Consider the following 21,737-nt stretch of genomic DNA (forward strand, 5'->3'; position numbering starts at 1 on the left):
TTGTCCTTAAATCTGAAAAAAAATGATTCACGTTCTTATTCATTCAGCTTTCTGTGCCTCCTTATTTGGCATACATATCCTATAGGAAGATGAGAACTTGCATATTGGTCTTTTTGTTTTCTTTTTAAATTTTAATCCTCTTTTTCAAGGAAATGAAACCCAAAAGAACCTAAGATTAATATAAGACCTATTGATTTTGCATTTCAACATCTTCTCTCTGTTTGTTAATTCTGAATACAGCATTAAGTAAGTGCTGCTGATAAAATTATTTCATAGGTTCCATGGTGATGGCTACTTTACAGAAAGTGCCAAAATGATTAGCTTTCTATATCAACCATTAATATCCCTTTTTTCCTAGCCTTCTTTGAATCCAGAAGCTGGCAAACAGAATCAGCCATGCAGACCTATTGGGACCCCTTCTGGAGTGTGGGGTAGGTAGATTTTGCCATTTTAAAGGCACAACTTTAAATTTGTCTTAGCAGGGAGAGGAGCAAAATTCTTTATCTCTCTTTTTGTTTGTTTCTTTATCTCGTTTCTCATCTCATCCATTTGTACATGGTAACTAACACCTGTTAACTCTTACTCTGCCCCCTCAAATAATATTGAAATTTTGAGAGCTTGTAGAGCCCTAAAGTTGAAAGCAGATTTTTAAGCAAAGGGAGAATAATATAAAGCTTATGAGAAGTAATTTTTTATTAACATTGCTAATTTGCTTATAATAAATTGAATTTTATGTGTTATAATTGTCTCCTAAATATTTGGTAGGCATATATAACTATGTATTCTAAGCATTCTTGCATATTACTAAATACTCTTCTAAAGTGTTTGAAAGACTTATATAATACCACATCCTGTAAACCATTTTGTTCAACCAGGTTTCAGTTACTAAGTTTTGGGGTGTTGTGGAAGGGACAGTTATAAATGATGCTTGTTGATGCTGTTGTATAGGGCAAGGAGAAAATATATAAACATACACATTTATATATTTGTTGGGAATAACGAGCCTTATAAAAAATTCATAGACAAATCAGTGTATTTTAAACCAAAGCTGATCTGTAGCATTGGGATCTTTGGCATTTATAAATTGGACTCTCCTAGTCTCTACATTAGACATGTTCAGATAGCCAGGCATCTATTGGGGAGGCTTTAGCATATCTAAATACTGGGTTTGGGTCTTGAGTTATAGAATTAAGGGTGATTGCTTGTCATTTCCCCCTTGTTAATGATACATAGCTTTGCTCCAGTTTGTCTCATCAGAATGTCCCATTGCAGACTTTTCCCAAAATTTCCTCATCTCCATTCCCATGCTGACAGGAGCTGTCACCCTTAGATATAGTATTCTTGTTTGGTCTGTGCCTGAGTGATCACACCCTACACTACACATGTTATGCCCCTGAAAGACTACTAACATCTTTGGGCTTTCTGGTTGATTTATAAATTTAAAATCAAGTGCTTACGATGCTGCCTTTTTTCCTACAGTTCCCACATAGTGTCGCTTTTGAGAGTATCTGTTAAGTGCACACCAGGAAATGGTCCCTCAGTCTCAACTGTCAGCTCTTTGTTGCAAGTGAGGCCTTCTTGTAAACTATACTTCCTGTTAACCAATAGGTTTGACATTCTTTTGTCTCTCCACTGTTGTATTTCACAGAAAACCCACCTGGTGCCAAGCAACCCTCCAAAATGCTAGTCATCAAAAAAGTTTCCAAAGAAGATCCTGCTGCCTTCTCTGCTGCATTCACCTCACCAGGATCTCACCATGCAAATGGGAACAAATCGTCAAACATGGTTCCAAGTGTCTATAAGAACCTGGTTCCTAAGCCTGCACCACCTCCTTCCAAGGTATGATTTGGTATCAGCGTAAGAACCTTATACAACAGAGGTTTAGGGATAAATCAGAAAAAAAATAAGTAAATTTATATTTTCCTGTTGAGTCATTTACCAGATGTTCATTCAGTATTTGTTATATGTATAGTACTATACTCTGTCTCCAAACTCTCTACTGCTACCAACTGGATTTTTAGTAGACCTCTCATTCATTAGCTTCACTCATAAAAACCTGCTTTTTCTGATTTGCCATTTCCACTACCATGTTTCCCCAAAAATAAGACCTAGCCAGACAATCAGCTCTAATGCATCTTTTGGAGCAAAAATTAATATGAGACCCGGTCTTATATAAGTAAATATATGTTACAGTAAAATAAGACCAGGTTTCATATGAATTTTTGCTCTAAAAGACACATTAGAGCTAATTGTCCGGCTAGGTCTTATTTTTGGGGAAACACGGTAATAGAAATAACATCCATATGATCACTTAGCTGAATATCTTAACTGCTTCTTTCCTCTTACTCCCTCTACCAAGAAATTATAAAGTCCCTGTTAGTTATTCCTTCTATAATGTTCTATGCCCTTGTCATCTCACCTTTACTATTGTATACCCTTCTATGAGGTATGATCAAACAATATGGTGAATGTTTAAATTTAAAAAATACATCACAGTGAAAAACACATTGCCATTAATCCCCCTCAAAATACTCTCCCTCACTTTAAACACACTTATCCCATTGTTCTTGCCACTTTCTGAAGCAATTCTGGAAGTCCTCTTCTGTGAGTGTCTTTAGTTGTGCTGCTGTGGCTGCCTTGATGTCCTGAATCATTTTGACTGTGGAAGAGCCATATGTCGCATGGTGCCAGATCCGGTGAATAAGGTGGATGAGGACACACCATATGTTTTTATTTGACAGAAATTGCCCTATACCAGAAGCGATACGTGACAGAGAGCATTGTCACGATGAGGATGATTTACAGCACGCTCTAAAACACACCTTCTCTCAACTGTAGTTCACACCTGATTATACCAAACAAGTTGAAACTTGTCACACACTGTTACTAAGTTTCCACGCACCGCTTCCTTTATTGAAGATCCCTGCCTTTCCATTGGATGGCACTCAGCAGCTGCATTCACCGTATTTTGTGATCACAATGGAAAGGCTCCGTGTCACATATCATTTCTGGTATGACAATATCTGTCAAATAAAAACATTGTGTCCTGGGCCAGCCCGGTGGCTCGGGCGGTTGGAGCTCCGTGCTCTTAACTCGGTTCAATTCCCGCATAGGCTGGTGGGCTCTCAATCACAGGTTGCCAGTTCAACTCCTCCAGTCCCCCAGGGGATGGTGGGCTCCGCCCCCTGCAACTGGGATTGGGCAGGGCACCTTCAGCTGAGCTGCCGCTGGGCCTCTGAATGGCTCAGTTGGTTGGAGCACGGGCCCTCGACCACAGGGTTGCCAGTTCGATTCCTCGACTCCCGCAGGGGATGGTGGGCTGCGCCCCCTGCGGCTGGCAGTGGTGGCTGGACCTGGGGCTGGGCTGCGCCCTCCACAACTAGGATTGAAGGGACGGCAACTTGACTTGGAAAGAAGGTCTGGAAGTGCACACTGTTCCCCAGTGGGGTCCTGTTCCCCTTCCCCAATAAAATATTTTAAAAAAAACAAAAACATTGTGTCCTCATCCACCTTATTCACCAGATCTGGCACTGTGCGACTTCTGGCTCTTTCCCAAGCCAAAATGAGCATGAAAGGTAAATGTTTTGAGTCAATTCAGGACATCAAGCAGCCACGTCAGTGCAACTAAAGATGCTCACAAAAGACGACTTCCAGAACTGCTTTAGAAAAGTGGGAAGAACCTCGTATTTCCTCCTCTCTTTATATTCATCTTCCACAGAACTGCCAGAATGATCATCCGTATATCACATCCTCTCCTAAATCCCTTCAATAGTAGCAAACCATTTATATAGAAGAGATTAGTAAACATTTTTTGTAAAGGACCAGATAATAGCTATTTTAGTATTTGCTGGTCACATATGACACATGGTCTTTGTTACATTTTTTTTTCTTAAACAACCCTTTAAAAATGTAAAAAACATCAGCTTACAGGGCATTACAGGCCTCAAGACGTTTTTGACCTATGGCCTGCCAACCCCTAATCTTATAAAACAGTGTCCAAACTCCTCAGCAGTGGTATATATAAGTCTTTAGAACCCAAGCCCAATTCATCTTTTACATTGTGCTGTTGCTTCTTTCTCTTAACGTGGGAAATTACTCATTTTTCAAGTTCATGTCATCCTCTCCTCTTTTTCTGTAACATACATCTAAAGATTGAATACCACTCTGTTTCTTCTCACAATATTTGTAATACTTTATTGTGTCTATTTATTTATTTGGCAGGTTTCAGACCCTTTTCATATTTGTATCTCTAGCACCCTCAGAAAAACATATAATAATTGCTTGAATGAACTGCAGCCACTGTAAGGAAACAAGTATTTAGAATTTACTGTGTGGAAGCACTGTGGTGCTTACAAGCAATACAAAGAAGTGTAGCGTTGGTCATGGCCCTCCATGAGCTGAAAGTCTAAATGGGATGATAAGATAAAACGACATAAAAGGTATTGTGATTATGTATGAAATAAAATAATGACAGATCCTAATAACAAATTCTAAATGAATTTGGAGTAATTAAATTAATTAAACACAATTTATTTATATAGTTCAGATCAGCAAGGTCATTTCAGGCTATGACCATCAAGGAAAATTTTACTGAAAAACTATAATTTAACTGATCTTTGGAGGATGGTCCAGATTTGGATAGGCAGAAAAGAGCCTGGAGAGTATTGCAAATCATAAGAGAAGAGGTAGATAAAGTTCTGAAGCCAGAAAACAGTAGGCATATTTGAGGGGTAACAATCAATGTTATACTGAGAAATTGTACTTCAGACATAGAAAAAATGGGATAATATCAAAGAAATCTGGATACATGAGTTGAAGATAGTAGCCAGGGTTGTCAACACTTGTCGATTGCTTGATAACAGGTTGAGGGAAATAATTGAAAAAAGGGTTTCTGACCTTAGCAGTTGGAAAGTTTTTGGTAATCTTTGAGTTGAGGTTTTAGGAGAGTAGTATAGGGCTGAAACAAGATTTCAGGGGATTCTGGAAGTAAGTAGAGATAGTGGCACTTTTGAGACCTGACAGTAAAGGGAAATAGAATAATGGGGGGGGGGGTGAAGTTACATGTAAGGATGAAGAAAATTTTAGAAAGACTCTATAGGGAGGTAACTTGAAATATACTTGAAAGAAGTCATTAAAGGATCATGGTCCAAGAAGAAATTAGTAGGAATAAAACTGACAACTGGGATTATTTTTAAAAGGATTTAGGACACTGGTTCCTCTGATGTAGAAGGGAAAGAATGAATTCAAGTCAAGAGAACAGCTACTATAAAGAAAGAAACAATGTAGCATAGAAATTTAATAACAGGGATTTGGAGTAGACAAATTCCACTTTGCGCCTTCTTTGTTTCCACTTTGCGCCTTCTTTGTGATATGACTTTGGGCAAGTTTCTTAAGTTCTAAGTTTCTTTTTCATCATCTATAAAGTGGAGGTAATAGTACCCATCTTTTAAGGGTTTTTTGAGGAATAAATGAGAAAATTTTATGAAGAACTTAAAATTACAATATAGTAAGTTCTAATAAATGGTAGTTATTACCATCAACATGACAGCACAACTTATGTTTATGCCATTCCTAAAGAGTTTTCATGTGTTACTTCATTTGAAATGTCTACAAGCATTCTGTGAGACTCTAGAAGGATATAAAAATGAGTAAGACAATGCAAAGATCTCTAAAATCTTGGGGGATGAAGAAATGGCAAGATAAAAGTCATGACCTGGAACTTAAGATTGTTTTAGCCCTGTTGTATAGGACTAAGGATAGATTGAAAATAGGAAAACGGATGTAAAGAGTGCTGCTGTTGCCTTAGTAAAGGCGAAAATAGAGAAGGGAGGTGCTGATGTCACATAGTGGGAAGCAAATTAGACAGGAAGAAAATAAAGGACCCTGAGCATTCTTTGGGAAGCTGGAATAACTGGAAACATTTCACTGGAGTTAAAGAAAGATCAGTTTCAGAAAAGTTGATGAGGGTGGTTTTAGGTACTTTGAATGTGAGATGTTAGAGGAAGGAAGAAGTAAGGTGATTAGTAGGCAGATGTGGGCTTATCCATTCACTCATTTTATCCAGATGTTCAACAAACAATTATTAAACATTGAGTATCTATGTACTGAAAGCTGTGTGTCACTAGAGGCACAAAATAATCTCAAAGAATTTGCTGTTTAGGGGAGAGACAGATATAACAATAACTGCTCCTTTGCCTGGACAGGTTCCTCAGAGTCTTTACATATGTGGTCATATTTGAACTGCATTTTGAAGTGGCAAAGTAAAGAGAACTGGCATTTGTTTACGTCTTACTATGTTCTAAGCCATTCATTAGGCCTTTTACGTATAACATTTACTCCTTTAATCCTAACAGGTAGAAAATTATGTAATGAGGTTACATAGCTAATAAAGGGATGGAGTCAGCACTCTTAAACCAGGTTTTTGTCTGACTTCAAATCAGCTCTTTCCACTGCCCCAGAATGCTTCCCGTCTTGAAGGATAAAAAGGAGAAAGTTGAGAATTCAGCTTTTAGAGTTACTTTCTGTGTTGTGATTTTGAGCAAGTTAATTTAATTTTGTTAAACCTGTTACCTTAAAGAAAAATACAGGGGCTGGCCCGGTGGCCCAGGTGGTTGGAGCGCCGTGCTCCTAACACCGAGGTCGCCGGTTTGATTCCCACATGGGCCAGTGGGCTCCGCCCTCTATAGCTAAGATTGTGAACAATAGCTCTCCCTGGAGCCGGACTGCCGTGAGCAGCTGGAGGTTGTCATGAGCTGCCGCGGGCTGCTGCGCGCTGCTCTGTGCTGCCATGGGCGTCCAGTGGCCAGCATGAACAGCTACAGCCGGCGAGAGCTGCGTGAGCTGCTGTGAGCAGTAAGTAGCTGACTGGCAACCGACTGCCAGGGGGAGCACAAGGCTCATAATACCAGCATGGGCCAGGGAGCTGTGTCCTACACAACTAGACTGAGAAACACCGGTTTAAACCAGAGTGGGTGGGGGGGAGGTGGAAGAAGGGGGGAAAAATAAAATAAAAAATAAAAATACTTGGAATATAGTACCAGCACTGCTAAGTAATCAGTAAATGGTAATTTAAAAACAGTAGGAGTTTGTTAAGGAGCAAGTAGGTGAAGCATTCCAGGCAGAGGCACTATTGTTACCACCACCGCCACCACCACCCACCACCCCCCAAAAAAAGAGGCAAAACATGGTATGTTTGGGATAAGACAAATGGTTAAATATGGCTGGTAGTTGGAAAGTGATGAGGGGAAGTAAGACTAGAGCCAAATCATGGAGGTCTTTATAAAAGCTCAGGAGAAAGGTTAGGGGTAGAGATACAATCTTACATATTATTGACATGATTTTACAATTTAAACAAAAGTCACAAATAACTAGATTTTCTAATGAAGTTCACATAGGAACAGGTTACAGCAGGAGAGCACTGAGGCTAGAGAGGTTCAAGAGAGCACTGAACCTTGGACAATGTCTGCATCCACTGAAAAGACCAAAAGGAGTTCAGATGAGAAGAGTGAAGCATCAGGGAATAGAGAAAGGAAAGAGGGACAGGTTCCAAAAAGATGGATAATGAGCAAGCAACCTCTCATTCTCTAAAAAGAGATTTTTTTTCCTTTTTTTAAATTTATTTATTTATTTATTTATTAGTTTCAGGTGTATAAGACAAGGTAATACTTAGACGTTCATCATTTATATCCCTCACACTGTGAACCCCCCTCCCCCCTAAAAAGAGATTTTTAAGAACTGGCCTTTGAGTGGAATTTAAGAACAAGATTTATTGAAAGAAGTGTTTTATTAAAATGGGGATAGAAGTGAGTATTGCAGGGAATTAAATAGGAAGTAATAATGAGTAAGTGAAAGACAACAGATAATGACTTATCCAGAAAAGTTTGGCAATAAAAGGATGATAGTATAAGGGAAAATGAATCTGTTTGATTTTTTCCCCTCACTTCGATAAGGTGGCTTAGCATGTTTGTAAATAAAATAGAAGAACTTACTATAGAGTAGGAGATTAAAGATACAAGGGAGAAATAATTGATAAGTTCTCAAAGGAAAGTAAATGAACAGAGATGTAGAACAGTAGAAAGAGGAGGAAGCTATCAAAGGAACTTGAGGTGCAAAGGAGAATTGGGGAAAGTTTGGAGTCCAGTAGGAGAAGGCAAGATCATTTGAAATGGAGTGTGGGGGTTGATTTGGAGTTCGAGGAAAGGAAAGGACATTTTGAAAAGAATGGTTGGTATGTGGTTCACTGTAGAGTATTTCTACATATAATTCCTCTAACAAAAGGGGGTGTGAGGTACCATGGTTTTTTCCATTGAGTAGCCAACTATATAACATAGTGTTTACTGAAAATTAAGATAACTTGGAGTAAAGTTGGGCAGAGACGTTGGTATCCTGTTGCATGAAACACTATCTGTAAACTTTTCATACTACTGTGGCAGAAACCCAAGTGTTTCTGTGCCCTGCTATGGCAATGGCAAAAGAAACACAAGGCATCTGGAGATAGACCCTCCACAGCTCTGGCGAAGCTACTGCGGAACTATCATCTTTGATATGTAGCGTGACATAAGCAGCCATCTTTATCTTTAGATTTTCATCAGTGCAAGAAAAAAAATTAATCTCCAGTTGGGTCATTGACTTTCATCTGCTTGCATGTTCTTTTTAGTCATTGTGAAAAAACAGTGTCACATACTACTAGTCGAGTTACCTTGGACCAATTACAAAGCTTTCTTAACCTTGGTGTCATTCTCTGTAAAAAGTTGACAGTAATTATTGTACCTGATTGGGTTAAGAATTAAATAAAATCATATGATGAGCATCTAGAACATGGTAGATGATCAGTTAAATTCCTTTCCTACAGCATCCTCGTTAATACCAAGAAAGAAATTATTTCCACTTAGACCCTTCCTTTGTCCTGAAAGTCTCTCGGTTTTAATTGTTTCATTCTGCAAAAAAGATAATTTTCACTTGTTTCAGTGTTATCCCCTTGACACGCTTGATCTTCCCAATTCTCCTCAGACAGTATGATTGACTCAGAAAAAGAGTATTTGAGGCCAGGGCCAAAGTGACAGAATGGGCTCAGACCCTACAAGACTGAGCAGAAACAGGGCCTCTGGACTAAACCAGGATTGTCCAGCCATTTACTTTGCCCACCTTGGCCTGGAACTAGCCTCCTGCCATTGAAGTTTCTGGAAAACATCATTTTTCTGATGTGCCTTTTTTTTTTTTTTGAGGGTATCAGGATTACATCAGAGGTTAACAAATACACCATAAAAGAAAACATTGGAGGTCAAATAAGTTTGGAAAATGCTATATATTATATCTGCTTTTCAAATTCGTATGTACAGTTAAATGCTTTGAGAAATTGCACAGCAAAGAAATCTGTTGAACTGTATTCACACCAGCATCTCCCAGGTTTACTGAATTGAGCTCTCTTTTTGAGAAACACCTAATTAATATCCCATGGCTCTTCTGGTTCCCATCTGCCTTTTTCTTTTGCCTTCAAGTGTGTAACCTCAAAAAGAGGTTGCATGCCTCCCAGACATGTTGAGACAGGTAAGCTCTGGAAACTCATGTTCCCACGTAATGTTTCACTCTTTGCCTTATGATCTTACAGGCTAAGCTTCTGTCTCTCCTTGTCTGTTCCAACTGATTTGTTCTTTCTTCCCGTTGTAGCCCAGTGTATGGAAAGCTAACAGAATGGAACACAAATCAGGATCCCTTTCCTCTAGCCGGGAGTCTGCTTTTACCAGTCCAATCTCTGTTACCAAACCAGTAGCACTGGCTGGTGGCGCAGTTTTATGCTCTCCCAAAGAGGTGAGTGAGGATAAAGCCAAGCAGCCTTTTCTAAAGTGGCCATTTCCCATTTACTGAGATGTACAGTGTGACATGTATGGCTCTAACTCCATTTCCTTTGTAGCTATGCTTAGCTCAAAGTAATTTCTATACTGGTGATTCCCATTAGCATGCAAAGATGGGCAGTAGCTGGGTGGGGTAGTTGCTCTGTGGTAGACCAGGGTCAGCCGGTATTAGACTGGCATTATGCTGGCATCTGTAGAAAAATCAAAGAGGTGCTATACAAGCCTTCCAGTCTTAACTAGAAAAACTCAACAAAGCTGAACCCTGTTTAAATGAAAAGGAAATTTTATTTTTGGTAAAAGACAGAGTAATAAATAGGCTACCAGATTCTGGAAATCAGTACCATGTGGAAGTGATCCAGAGAATCCCAGTTCTGGATCTTTGCTGTCAGGAGCAACCTATTTGTGGTATTTGTCCAGAGTCCCTCTAGCACCACTCCTCCAATTGAGATCAGCTCCTCTCGTCTGACCAAGTTGACCCGCCGAACTGCCGACCGGAAGAGTGAGTTTCTGAAGACTCTGAAGGATGACCGGAATGGAGACTTCTCAGAGAACAGAGACTGTGACAAGTTGGAGGACGTAAGAGCATGGGATTTTTCTGGGGCGACATAGGTGATTTCCCTACGTTATAAGTGTGCTTTTTTTTCTCCTTAAAGGAGAAAAATGTGGCAGGTTTTAAAAATGTACAAAAAGTTAGAGTGAGTTTAATTCTTTGTTCAACAGAATTCAAATTAGGGCTTATTTTAATAATTCTTGGCTTGGGATTCAGTGTCTTTAAACAGAGCAGCACTGCTTAAGTCTTGAATTGGTCAGTGCAGTAAGGAGTTGGTTAATTACAGAAGCTTTTGTCAGTGAGGATTATATTTTATTGCAATATAAGAAAATAGGTATCTAGTTGCTTCTGCCACAGTTGACATAACCTTAAGATGATGACCGGTTGGTATCCTTTGGATATCTTAACCAGGTGTCCAAGTCCTCGTTTTTAAATGGCGAAAACTGCAAGTTGTGGTTGTCATCTTGAAAGCACTTCCCTGGGTTCTGGCTCCTTGACCTTATAGATTTCTTACCTTGCTACAAAGGATTGTTACATCAAGTGTGTCCTTCTTTTCCTTATTGCAGTTGGAGGACAACAGCACACCTGAACCAAAGGAAAATGGAGAGGAAGGCTGTCATCAGAATGGTCTTCCTCTCCCTATAGAGGAGGAAGGGGGGGTGCTCTCGCACTCTCTGGAAGCAGAGCACAGGTAAGTGAGAATCAGGCATGCTGTGTGTGGCCTGCAAGGAGCTTGACCATATTTAACAAAACATCTCAGATTGACTCCAGCATACAGAGGGAAGTGCCCACCAGCACAACTTACTCTCTCTGTATGTCCCAGATTGGTCTGTTTCTCAGTGGTCATTCCTTTATAGACTCAACTAACTTTTTCACAATCCTCTAAGGCTTTTGTGTAGTTTAGTTTCAGACTAAGTTTATGACTCCAGTTGGAGAGGGCAGAGGGCAACCTGTTTCCTGCGACTGTTGTGCTGTCCCCTTGGACCCTCCTGGCCCAACTTAGCAGTTACCATAAGACCCCTTTAAAGGTCTTTGGGAGGCATGAGATCCCCATGTCTCATTTAACTGTTTTGTCAAATGAGGGCCTTGAACACAGAGCAGCCAGCTGTCTGGGCAACTGGATAGCACATGAGACCTGCCAAGTATGATAGTAACTTCCTGAAAGGAGGTTTCTATCCAGAGGAACTTTAAGGGTCAGTAAGATCACAATTATGAAGAAGACCATAATGCCATAAAATTGAAAGAGAATTTCAGTACATGTGGAAATTTGCTAATTTGTTCATGAGACAAAAGTGTCCCTGTTTTGTCTACAGGACAGAGGGCCAACCCTTGCAGCTTGGCTCTTTATGCTATCTTATTTTCTGCTTCTACTTACTGTCTCTTCTATAGCTCTTATGCTCTAAAAAGAGCAACTGTGGAGATCCCACATTTAATTATAAGCACTAGGTAGCAATAATTAAAGCTTATCCCACGGGGGAGAGAAGAACCTAAGTTGCTTACGTGGGCAGGAAACATCCACATGGGCAGGAAAGTTTTCTGTGGAAAGCTATGGACTTCCCATTTATGCTTAAAGGTGTCATGTTTTCTTTGCCTGACCTGCCTCCTCCAGGTTATTAAAAGCAATGGGATGGCAGGAGTATCCTGAAAATGATGAGAATTGCCTTCCCCTCACAGAGGATGAGCTCAGAGAGTTCCATATGAAGACAGAGCAGGTATGTTGGAAACCTTTCCTGGAGACCAGTTAATGACTAGGAGAATGAAGGCCATCATTGCCTTTAGGAAGCCCAGTTTAGTGTGAGAGAAGGACCTTGAAAAAGAAAGTTATAGTAGTACCTTGGTTTTCGAACGTCTCCATTGACGAACATTTTGGTTTACGAACGCCGTAAACCTGAAGTAAATGCTTCAGTTTTCTAACACGCCTCGGAGGTTGAACATGTCACATGGCTTTCTCTGAGTGCAAGATCCTGAGGCCTAGCTGTTGGCTGTTTTCGAATGTCTCAGAACTCGAATGGTCTTTTGGAACGGATTGTGTTCGAAAACTGAGGTACCACTGTATAAAGTTGCCATAGTAAAAAATACAGAAGAGTATCTCACTCTGCCTAAGCAATAGGGATCTCCAATGCTGGGTACCAGAACCAGATTGGTAGTTAGCATATTTCAGAAGGTAGTGTGTTCTTTCATCCTGGAAGCTTTAACTCCTTATCAGAACCACAGGCTGTGTTCCAAAGTTACAGGCTGAGTCCTTAGTCCCTAGGGAAGCAGGCTCACTCTCCTTTGCTTCTAGCCCCTTGCGTTTCCCCTGGTACTTTAACCATAGCCACAAAGCCAAGTTTGAATTTATTCAACAAATGCTTGGATTCTTTCTCTGAGTAAAATACTGCCAGACCTTAGGGTTTGCAGCAGTGAATAAGACCAATGGGATCTACAAACCTTACGGGTCTTAAGTTCTGGTGGTATATATGTAAAGCATAGATAACAATTGTGTTAAGTCCTATACAGGGAAAATATAGGCTGACACAGACTACTGCTCAGAACTGTTTCCCCGTCATTGTCATCTCTTGAGAACTTGTAGAAATAGGGAATCTCAGACCCTACTCCAGATTCTGAATCTCAATCTACATTTTATACAGATCCTTAGATTATTCATTTGCATATTAAGGTGTGATAAGCATTGCTATAAGAAATCTTTGATCTCTTAGAAGGGCCTCCCTCTATATTCTGCTTAGAATTGAATTGAGGCCTGGCCTTTCCTAGGTCTCCTGAGCCAGTCTAGTTATTGATGTTTTGTTCTTTCTTTCCCATGCTTGCCACAGCTGAGAAGAAACGGCTTTGGGAAGAATGGCTTCTTGCAGAGCCGCAGTTCCAGCCTGTTCTCCCCTTGGAGAAGCACTTGTAAAGCAGAGTTTGAGGACTCAGACACAGAAACCAGTAGCAGTGAAACATCAGATGATGATGCCTGGAAGTAGTCCTATAAATGGTCACAGCTAAATCTGACCCATAAACTCAGCTTGTGTGCTTAGGAAGTGTACAAAAGAAATCGTTCTTTTCCTTTTCTTATGTTGAATATTTCGTGCACAAGGGAAATAATCATATCCCAAAGAGAGCGATTGGCTTGTTTAGCTTTTGTTGTTGTTCTTCCCTGTTACCTGCTTCACACAGAAATTTGTGTGGTAGGAAAGATTCTTAAAATACATCCACACAGTATATATGGGGCGATGCACAGATGGGAGCTGGCAGCGCAGAGAGGAGGAGACACTGGTCTGCGGCAGCAGCTTCCACCAGCCCGTGGGGCACTCACCCCTGTGCTCAAGCAATCATTGTCAATGACAAAGTGACTATTGAAGTTATAATTGTATTAAATTAATGCTATTAATTTGGTATTTTATTTTATTTTTGGCTGCTCGGGTAACGTTAGCCCTTAACCAAGCATATGTGGGTTTCTTGTTTCTTTTTTCCTTTTTGGGTACAACTGTAAAATATTTGGATATAGGAAATGTTGTGTTATTCTTGCAGCCTTGATATTCAGGGTGGATTGTAAAATATAAATTTTTGTGAGATTTCAAAGATTAAGATTATTTTGATAACATTATTTACAGATTTAAAAGATGTGGTTATCAGAAGTCTTAAGGGGGAAACTACTGCATAAAATAACTAACTTGGAATAAATATTTTGCATCAGTTTGGATTGTCTTGTGTAAGAAGTATATTTTCTTTAAAATAAGATGAATGAATTTTTTTTTTTTTTAGGGGAACTACTTTTAGCAGTCTGAGGGAAATCTGAATTCAAACATACATTTCTTTTAGCAGATTTTTTTTGGATGCAGAAAAACCTGTGCAATAAATCACTAGTAATAAAATTAGAAACCCAAGTTTCCTTCCTGAAACTGTTTTTCACTGCCATGTATTCACCAATGTACGTATTTTAAGGAAGGTCTGTGCCTCAATTTGCCTGCTAAAAAGGAACATGAGAGGAAAGGCTTTGAGCCAATGCTGGCTGATGACCAGTGAAAGAGGCAGGTTTTTTCTTTCAACAAATACTTCCCAAGCTTTGTGTGTCCCAGTCATTGGGCAAGGCTCTTGGGATGCAAGGAGTGCCTGGTCCAGTAGGAAAGAGAATAAACAGTTATATGTTAAAAATGAAACCTTAGGCCAAGATCTGATGGACAAGCAGAGGGTAAATTAAACAACAGATGGTTACTAACACTGGCACTCTTTGGCTGTCCCTACAGTGCATAGTCCCGAGTGGCTGTAGAGGTCCAAGAGCATACTCTAATGGGAGACAAGCAGAGGAGTGGCCTGTTTTCATGTTAGAAAGACAACTAACTTGAAATGTGGGCTCCAGAAGGGGTACAGAGAGGCCAGAATGACATTTGCTAGATTCTAAAAGTTAGGAAGGCAGTGACCCTATCTGCCATCCTGTATCATAGTCTCTCCTGCTGATGGTACATGCAGTCATGTACAAGCTGTGGAAATGGTTGAGATAGAGCAGTGAGAACTATAACTCTTATTTCACTTATTTAAATATATAAATATATATATGTGTATATATATATATATATATAAAAGACATTTTATGTACTAATAGAAACTTGTGCCAGTTAAATTGACACTCTTGATTTCAGTGTTAAAAAGTTTTTAAATGTGCATCTTAGAATCAGTGAGATATAGTCATGTGCCACAATGACATTCCAGTCAACAACAGACCACATAATATGACAGTGGTCCCATAGCAATGGAGCTGAAAAATTCTTAATCACCTAGTGACAGCCATTATAAGGTCGCAGCACAATGCATTAGTCACGTGTTTGTGGTGATGCTTGTGTCAACAAACATCTGCCGGTCATATAAAAGTATAACACATACCATAATACGCTACATAATACTTGGCAATAAATGTTGCTAGTTTATGTATTTACTATACTTATTATTTTAGAATGTATTCTTTCTACTTGTAAAACTTTTCTGTAAAACAGTATGCCATGTTATGCTGGCAGCAGCCTCACACGTCTTATGCTTACCGAGTCTCTTGGTTTTACCATTTTCTGTTGTGCTTGGTTTAATCTCGTGTGGTTTTATACAGTAACATACGGCGCAGGCTTGTAGCCTAGGAGCAGTAGGCCGGGCCATACAGTCCAGCTGTGCAGTAGGCTGTACCAGCTGGGTGTGCAAGTGTGATGTTCACACAATGACGAACTCACCTAACGGGGCACTTCTCAGAACGGATCCCCGTCGTTAAGTGGCTCATGACTGTATTATAAAATGTATTATGAAATGAACTGTTGTAAAAGTACTAAACTGAAAATGAGAAGGTTGAAATAGAGGTAATCCTGCCTGTTTGTCCATGGGCTTTGCCACTTATTGGTTTTCTCGGAACAAATTTCTAAAACTACCCCTTTTATCACTTGGAATTAAGCTGCACTGAGATCACATGTTTTGAAACACTGCAACCTACTGCTGCTGGTCATACTTTGGCCTTACGTGGTGGGGGGCAGCCAACTGTAAACTCCTGTCTTGTTTAGAAAAGGGGTCTTGTTTAGAAATGTAGGGCTAGCTAGCTCAGAGCTCCTGCTTCTGATGTATACATATATCTGGGGAGGTGGCAGGAGATTTGGCCACTGGAAAGGGTCTGCTTGGCCCTGACTGGTCCCAAATGAAAAGCTACCTTTCTGTATTTGATTCCCTCACCTTAGAGACTCATCATTTTCTCTCAGAACTTTCATATCTTGTGCTGTGCTGATAATCCTCTTTCTACAGCCAGAAAAACAGGAATCGGGAATGGAAGTTAGGAAGAGACCACTAGCTTTGGTGGGACTTGGTCATGAAGAGGCTGTGGTTGCTTCCAGAGAAGTAAGTCCACTGCAAGGAAACGCTTTCAGAAAAGGGGGATGACATGAGCATGTACTTGGTGGTTCAGCAGGTCTGTCTCTTGCTCCAGTGTTTGCCAGGGACACCCCTTCTTCCAGCCTCTGACCACCTTCCAATCTCTTCTAGTCGCAACCTTCAGAGCTATCTCAGGGATCCTCGGCCTCTGGGACCAGCCAACACCGTTTTTTGAGCGTATCTCTGGAAGCAACAATGAGCTCCCAGATTTGTCAATTATTCCAAGATGGAGGCCACTGTCAACTACCTGGTCAACATCTGTGGGCCTCCTATACCTACTTCCCTCTGGGCTTCTATTTTGATCCAACGATATGACTGGAGGGAAAGGGCTACTTCTCAAGTTTGCTGAGGAGAAGCCCAGGGGGCTTAAAAATGCAAAGTAAGTGCTGTGGCCATGCCCTCTTCAGGATATGCAGAAGCCTTTCCAAGATGAGTAAAACTCAGGATGCCATGGAAGCAGCCAGGGTCATGGAGAAGAACCTGACCCAGGCCCTTTTAGGCCTGCATGCCCTGAATTCTACCCACACATACCCCATCTCTGAATTCCTGGAGAACCACTTCCTAGATGAGGGGGTGGAATTTTTCAAGAAGATGAGCGACCACCTGCAGGCCGCTTGGCCCCCACGCTGGGCTAAGCAAGGATCTTTTCAAAAGGTTCGCCCTCAAGCACGACTAGGATCCTCTGGAGCCCAGAGGCCTTTGAGGAGCCCCTCTGCACACCCCTGGTGTTGGGTTTCTGCCTGAACCTCTCCCTGCAACCACTAGGCAGCCTTTCAACCAGGCTGGAGCCCTCTCTCATGGCCTGGACCAAATGGAAACACGCTTTTTGCAAAGAGAATAAAAAGGATGCTTTCCTTGTACATAAATGCAGACTGCTTCCTCTCCCAGGTGTTCCAGGAATGGAGAATGACATCCACTTAAGGCAAAACAAGAGTGAACAAGATGACTTTCTTACCAGAGGCTAAAATGCCCAATGATAAAGAGTATGTGATACAGGCCTAGCTAGTCTAGGAGGCAGAAAAACAAGTGTAGTGTTAGAGACGTGCCCATGCACTTACAATGAGGTGGAGAAGACACATTTTTATCAAGCCAGGGTTTCCTCGCAAAGCTGACCAGCCCTTCCCCACCCATTCTCCAGACCTGCCCAGGCCTGTAGTTGCTGCCCAGGGAGTTAAGGCTCCTCCCCCAAACAAACGATATTGTAAACCCAATAAACCTGGACTTTCCTCTGCCTCTGGCTTTGCTTCATCCTCCTCTCCTGTTCTCGTCCTGTCGTCTCCAAGTCTTGGCTGCTGTCAGGGAAGGGGATCCATCCCATGGCCTCCCACTCTGGGGAGCCAGCACTCCTGCCCTGTGGATCCTGTGACATGGTTTTCCGGTCCTGGTCCCTGTTGGCCACCCACACGCAGCGCTTCTGCATTGGCCGTGTGGCCCAGGAGGTGACACTTGGAGCACAGCCCTCAAAAGCCACTGCACCACAAAGCCCCATGGTAAGGGCCTCCTCCATGGCCATGGGTGGGCTTTCAAGCGACTCTGCCCCTCAGGATTCCTCTCCTCACCCTGTCCCTAGGTTGTGCCACAAGAACACCAGCTCCTCGCAGACCAGGAGGCCAGCAAATCGGCTCTAAGGAGGCTAACAGAGGAGGTACACCCGGCTTTACCCACGGGTTCGAAACGGCATGCTCCCCAAGCCTACCGCTCATCCATGGGTCAGAACCCCTACGGGAGATCGCGGGTTACCGTTATATCCAGGTGCAGCGGCTGCGGCTGTACCTGCTGGAAATGCAAGCGCGGATACCAGAGGTTCCCAAGGGGTCAGAGGCGCCGACGCAGGGCCTCACCTCCGAGGCTGCTGGGAGCCCCGGCGAGCGGCTGCGGACGCTGCACCGGACTCACGCCAGGCGCGTGGCAGAGGCCGAGGCACAGGGCCGTGCCCTGGAGCTACGCGGCGAGGGTGAGGGGAAGGTGGGGGATACTAGGGAGCCACCCCGTACCTCGCCCCTTGGCTGGAAGTTGCTCGTACCCATTCTCACTCAATCCCTTCCTCAGAACTGAACCGGCACCTTCAACGTTTGTCCGGGACCCGGGGCGGTTTATCACGGCTATTAGGCCTGGAGCGGGAGCTTCGAGAACTCCGCTCAGAGGCCGGGCGAACAAGGGGGATTCTAGAGGTGTTACAAACGTGCTTTCAGCAGCTACAGCCGGAGGCAGGGTAAGACACCGAGCGCAAAATCCCCGAGCGCCGCGCGTGGACCGAAGGGCGGGGCCGGGGTCTGGTGGGGCGCGGCTGGGCGGGGCCTGTGGGGCGGAAGCCGGGGAGGGGCGGAAGCCGGGGAGGGGCGGGACGCTGGAGGCCTTGTCCCTAAGCAACCCGAAGGCCGCGCGTGAGTTCCGGAAGAGGAGGGTCGGCAGGAGGCGGGGTCTGGGACAGCGTCTCCGCGCCGGTCATCCTCCAATCCAGGACCCGGCCGAACTCCTTGCGCGAGGCAGAACTCTGTGGTCCGGCGCTGCAGGCCAACCCGGGGACTCTGGCTGCCGAGATCGGGTGAGGTGTGGGGTCCGGGGACTGGCGTGGGCGAAGCGCTGATCAGTCCTGGAAAGACGCTGCTGCCTTCTTGTCCCCTACTCCCTAGGGCCCTGCATGAGGCCTACATTCGAGGTGGGGGCCGGGACCCCGGCGTTCTAGGCCAGATATGGAAGTTACAAATGGAGGCGGCAGCTCTGGAACTTCGGAGGTCGCGGACCCGCAGGGGTGAACAGGAGGGGCCAGCGAGGAGGGCTTTTCGGAAGCAGTGGCCTTAGTCCTGGGAGGAGAAAAGGGCGGTGAGGGAGGGCATGTTTGGCATGAGAACCACCTAAGCAAAAACCCCATGGTAGAAAACTTGGGTGGTCTTTGCGGCAGTGGCTAGAATGTTAAATGACAAGTCCAGCCTTGTATAGAGTCCCTAAGGCTGGAGAGCTGCTCAGAGCCGGACCAGTTGGTCACCAGTCAAAAGTGACAGGTCAGACTTGTTCATCGCAGGAAGACCCACAGGTTCCACCTTGCGGGAGCTTCTAGTAGTGGAGGCCGAAAACCGGCGCCTGGAGGCAGAAATCCTGGCTTTGCAGATGCAGAGTGGTGCAGGCCAGGCGCCCTGGGGTCAGTGAGCACCCCAGTCCCACCCCGCCTAGCCCGACCCCCACCCCCCAGCAGGCCGGGCTTAGAGGGACCATGCATGGGGAATGAGACGAGTGTTTGTGCCCCATCCGTCCTTGTCCACGCGCAACTTCAGGTTTCCGTGCGTGTGCGCGGCTATTGGGCAGGGGTATCTCAGCCCCGTCACTTGCTGAGTCCTGCTCGTGCTCAGGGGCACTCACTCTTTCTCTGCACCTAGGGCCCGGACACCCGCGACTTGTGGCCAATCCCAGCCCTCGCGTGAGGAGGGAAGATCCTCCACATTTCCCACCACCAGTAGCACCGCCGCTGCCCCCGTTTCCACACTCCACAAGCATCCCATTCTTGGGTGGCACAGAAAAGGCTGTGAGGACCTTCGGGATGGGTCCGGGATAGCTCTAGTCTGTTCGGTTGAGGGGAGAGTAGGCACCTAGGAGGCTTCCTGGAAGATTCAACTCTTCTCTACAACCACAGCTTCCTGGAGCCAAGAATAGAAACCTGGGCCTGGGTCCTCACTTCCTCCTGCCCACAATCAACGTTCTGGGTCCTGCACCCTACGACCCTGGGTGAGGCCTTCCCCCTCCTTTGATGTCCTTTGTGACTTGGCCACCACTGCTGGTTAGGGAGACCCACAAGGTCCAGCTAGGGTTGGGGAACTGGCTGGGGGTTTGGGGGTTGGTGATGAGGACTGCGTGTGTATAGGTGCACTGACACCCGTGTTCCCCAGGGCTGGCCTGGTCGTTTTCTATGACTTCCTGCGGGGCCTTGAGGCTTCTTGGATTTGGGTGCAACTAATGACTGGCTTGGTCCGAGATGGACAGGATACAGGAGGGACCACAATGTTGCCCCCAGCTCTTTGCTTGCCCCCGCCTCCAGCTCCTGGGCCCATGGGCAACTGTGCCATCCTTGCCAGCAGGCAACCTGTACCCAGGTCAGTAGGTGGGCTTATGACTGGTGCTCTTTGCCACAATTGAGGCTTGTCCTTCATTGTAAGTTCTCTCATTTGTATACAGGGCCACTGGCTCTGAGGGCCAAGTTCTAGGGAGTACAGCCAGTTCTGGCTTCTAACACCTCTTTCTGTTTTAGACTACCACCCTCACCATCAGTATCCTTGGTCTGTGAGCTGTACGCTTGGCAGGGGCTGGCAGGGGCTAGGGCACCACAGCCAAAGGCCTGGGCTTCACTGGTGCTTTTTGACCGGGATCAGAGGGTGCTAAGTGGCCACTGGCGTCTCCCACTTCGGGCCCTTCCTCTGGACCCCAGCCTTAGCCCTGAGCAGCTGAATGGAATTCCCCAGGTGAGTAGAGGATGGGAACTGGTCTCCTCAAAGGTACAGATGCAGTACCATTTCACTCTCCCCAGGTAGGTCAGGCTGAGCTCTTTTTACGGATGGTGAATGCGAGAGATGCAGATGTCCAGACATGGGCAGAAATCAATCCAGCAAGTGCCCACGAGTACCAGTACCCACCTCCGGTGAGTACTCAACTATAGCTAGGGACAGCACAGGTGTGGCTGCTGTGGTTAACAGCCAGCTTTTGTTGCCCACTATATGCCAAACCACTACCAAATGCTTCCTGTGGATTAACTTTCCTATGACCCTCCCACATCCTGTTAGGTAAGTACTATGTAAATAGATAAGGAAATCAGAGCACAGTGGGGCTGACTGGGTTGTCGACATTCTAAGGTAGTCCAACTCCAGAACCTGTGCTGTTAACTTGTGTAAACCTTTTGATAAACATCTGCCTTCTCCGTTCCACAGGTGTCCAGGTTATCTTCACTGGAAGCCAGCTCCCTTGACCCAATAGCTGGCTTTGTTGATCCCCCACCTCCTGCAGAAGAGCCCCTTGGCAGCAGTCAAGGGTGGAGATAAGGGTTTGACCCGTACCACTGCTTTGACTCACACCCACTGGCTTTCTAAATCCAGGAGAATGTGGGTGTGAATAGCTTACAAGACTAGGGCCTAGATTGAGGCCTAGTTCCAGACCTGCAGCTTTATTGTTCTGGAAGAGCCTAAAAGCAAATAGAGGAGCACAAAATATGAGCTCCAACTGTATCTTTACTACTTGGCCTTTCTTTACCTGTCTTCTTTTTATAGAACTGATTGATGTGAAGATTAAATGAGTATGTCAGGTTTGCAGTTATCATAACCTGGCACGTAGGAAGTTCTTTGAAAGATGACTGAGGGGGTACTATTTAATTCCAGCTAAAAGAACTTGATAAACTCATTCCCACCTGTTTTTTTGCTAAAGCCAGTTTTACTGCCACACTTCTTTCAACTCCAAGCTTTTTCAGGACATCCTCC

At 44.0% G+C, this 21,737-nt stretch overlaps 2 protein-coding genes across 16 annotated transcripts in view; both read left to right on the forward strand.

The window, feature by feature from the left end:
* Positions 1-14,282, forward strand: part of GPBP1L1 (GC-rich promoter binding protein 1 like 1) — a 52,503-nt gene extending 38,221 nt beyond the window's left edge. For 8 of the 15 annotated variants that reach the window (XM_081055185.1, XM_081055183.1, XM_081055184.1 and 5 more), the window contains 7 exons: positions 359-431; positions 1,649-1,839; positions 9,667-9,807; positions 10,269-10,427; positions 10,968-11,092; positions 12,011-12,113; positions 13,215-14,282. In XM_081055185.1, coding sequence (XP_080911311.1) covers positions 359-431; positions 1,649-1,839; positions 9,667-9,807; positions 10,269-10,427; positions 10,968-11,092; positions 12,011-12,113; positions 13,215-13,367 — 945 coding nt within the window. In that variant the 3' untranslated portion in view covers positions 13,368-14,282. The remainder of the gene's footprint in view (positions 1-358; positions 432-1,648; positions 1,840-9,666; positions 9,808-10,268; positions 10,428-10,967; positions 11,093-12,010; positions 12,114-13,214) is intronic. The other 7 variants (XM_081055177.1, XM_081055180.1, XM_081055178.1 and 4 more) reach the window with 1 other exon arrangement.
* A 3,315-nt stretch (positions 14,283-17,597) lies between these two features.
* CCDC17 (coiled-coil domain containing 17) lies at positions 17,598-21,526 on the forward strand (the record flags this gene model as incomplete). Its single annotated transcript, XM_081055169.1, is given in 14 exon segments — positions 17,598-17,771; positions 17,852-17,926; positions 18,034-18,235; positions 18,331-18,493; positions 18,743-18,826; positions 18,915-19,033; positions 19,304-19,420; positions 19,656-19,801; positions 19,910-20,001; positions 20,163-20,366; positions 20,522-20,732; positions 20,798-20,908; positions 21,195-21,287; positions 21,289-21,526. Coding segments are annotated over 14 exon segments (1,878 nt in total). The 3' UTR covers positions 21,376-21,526.
* Positions 21,527-21,737: the final 211 nt, after the last annotated feature.

Source organism: Rhinolophus hipposideros, assembly GCF_964194185.1.
Source record: "Rhinolophus hipposideros genome assembly, chromosome: 8".
Lineage (NCBI taxonomy): Eukaryota > Metazoa > Chordata > Mammalia > Chiroptera > Rhinolophidae > Rhinolophus > Rhinolophus hipposideros.